Source organism: Salvia hispanica, chromosome 1, assembly GCF_023119035.1.
Source record: "Salvia hispanica cultivar TCC Black 2014 chromosome 1, UniMelb_Shisp_WGS_1.0, whole genome shotgun sequence".
Lineage (NCBI taxonomy): Eukaryota > Viridiplantae > Streptophyta > Magnoliopsida > Lamiales > Lamiaceae > Salvia > Salvia hispanica.
In genome coordinates, this window is record NC_062965.1 from 38,019,289 (window position 1) to 38,021,741 (window position 2,453).

The 2,453-nt window shown below is 41.1% G+C and overlaps 1 protein-coding gene across 1 annotated transcript; it reads right to left on the reverse strand.

The window, feature by feature from the left end:
- Positions 1-1,139: 1,139 nt before the first annotated feature.
- LOC125195988 (protein FAR1-RELATED SEQUENCE 5-like) lies at positions 1,140-2,005 on the reverse strand. The gene is made up of 2 exons (XM_048094318.1): positions 1,996-2,005; positions 1,140-1,582 (listed from the first exon to the last, which is right to left on the reverse strand). Exons 1-2 carry the CDS (start codon positions 2,003-2,005, stop codon positions 1,140-1,142), a joined length of 453 nt encoding a protein of 150 aa, XP_047950275.1.
- Positions 2,006-2,453: the final 448 nt, after the last annotated feature.

Sequence of the window (2,453 nt, forward strand, 5' to 3'; positions counted from 1 at the left end):
GAACCCAATCTGTTGCATTATAACAACCTTTACTGTGCATTGTTTTTGTGTCAGTGTGCGTACGTGGACCGTGTGGTTCACATACGGAGGCGAGTCGAGCGTGCCTGGCCAACTATAAAGGGTTGGACAGCGGAGACCCTCAAGCAAAGGGAAGATGTGGAGCTTGATCAGTTCGGAACTGGGCGGTTAGAGGGACGCATTGACAAACATCAGTATCTTACCGACGAGGAAGCAAGGAGAGTGGACGCTGTGGAAAGGGATGTTAGTGGAACACCCAGCAGGTACAAGGCGAAGAGACTCAGAGATCGTTTTGTTGCTTCGATTTCTTTGATGGGACACGACATTTCAAGGTGGGTCGACGATTTTAAGCAGATACCTATTAAACTGCTTGACGATGGGTGCTTCCGATTGGGGCTTCAGATTGGGTTGAAGTTGTTAGGGATGGAAGATGAAAAGCCTGTGGAAGATGAGGAAATCGTGACAACACTAACACAAGCGAGGGAAGACGAGGAAGAGTACAGTCCCGAGTGGATTGCTGAAATGGAGAAGATGATGCAGGCATACGACGAAAAGAAAACAATAAGCAGAGGATTTGATAGGCCATCGTTCGTCTTGGATGGCTTTGAGTGTCCGGACCCTTTTGCTACGCAAGAAGAACAACGGACAGAGGGTTGTTCTCCGGAAGAGGAAAACCCTAATGCCGAGGAGACAGGAGATGATGGTGTTGGAGGTGAGCATGAAGGTGTTGCTATTTTTTATAAAGTTTACAACGCATTGTATACAGAGGTTTTTGCTTTATTAAATCATAATTCACGCATTATTTACTTGTGTCAGGCTGTTTGTGTTGTAAGGGGAGTCAAACGCCACTATATCACCAAACATATGGTAGTTCCTCTTCATCAAACCATCGCACCAAAAAAGGGAGACCAACTGGTTAGCATCATTTACTTCGTAGTGATATGTGAACGCATCGGACAGCTCCTTCTTCTTCGCCATGTCGTCCAACACCATCTGCACTTCACAACCGTTTGCGTATGCTTTGATGTCTCGCGAAGTGTTCCTAATATCCCCGACATTGCAACGGACACGTTCAAACCCACCGAGAATTTCGTTCAATACCTTAAAGGTAAGTGTGGGGCCTATATTAGCTTTGGAACAGTCCAGAATGAATTTGTGATGTACGTTCTCATGAACTGCTGATGCTCTGACTCCACCATATAATGGTTGTGAACCTCTCTGAACTCCTTAATAATATATCCCGGAATTCCTGCTTCAGAAAAGAACTTGAAGGATATACTTGCTTTGCAACCACATCGCTTGGACAGCCGCCTGCGTTTAATAGTAAAACCAGATCGTGCATTCACATCGTCTTCCTCGTTCGACCTCTTGCTGCCCTCCCTGTTGCATACGACAGAATACCAAGTAGTTACACCGTCCGCCGCCTTCCTCATTCCTTGTTTTCGTGTATCAAAACCGACGGCGCGGGCGTACACATCATAAAACGCAAAAGCAAAATCAAGGGGTTGGAACTTCTGACCAACCACAGGCTTCAATTGTGGAGAAAATTCAGGTATAACAAACACTATACATAAAATCAAGACAACAAGCATATTAGAATTTAGTTTCATTATATGATATGAACCATACATTAAATATAAGAAAGAATGCATTACACAGTACTATTCGTACATTATATAAATCCAGAATTACAACACAGCAGCACATAAAACAAAATAAACAACAAACCCTAGAAGAACACGAAAACAATAATATGGCGTGATACGGGGCTGCTCCAATATGGCGACGACGAGCAGAAGTCGAAACTAATGCTTAAACCTTGCGAAAAAAAATAAACACTCAACCCTAGAAGAACTCGAAACTAATGCTGAAACCATGCGAAAACCTTATTTCTTATTGATTTAACAAAAAAACCACAAAGGTTTTTCAAGTCACGCTGAATCAGTTTAATCACAAAATAAATTCGTCTAAAATTACCTTCTTCCATTGTTCAAGAACACGAAAACGATAATATGGCCAGCACGATACGGGGCTGCTCGAATATGGCGACCACGAGAAATAAAACCGCTGCAATCTGTATAATTTTCTGCAATGGAGAAAGATTGAAGAATACCGGAAGAAGATAAAAAATATTTTGTAGAATCTTTGGATTGAGATAATCAAGCACTTACCATAACCGTCTGTATTGTGATTACCCTAAAAGCCCTTATCAGTTTTTTTAATTAATTAAAAAGTATAAATCAGCATCTAATTTCGTCCATTAGATGTAGAAAATAAATGGCCAAGATTAAAAAGGAGAATGGAACATTATATGGAAGAAGGATATGAATACATCCCTATACTCATATATTCTTTTAGCGCTAATTGACTGAAATATATTTTGCCAATTAACTAAGAAATCCTCCCATTCATAATATAATATTCCAATAGCTAAT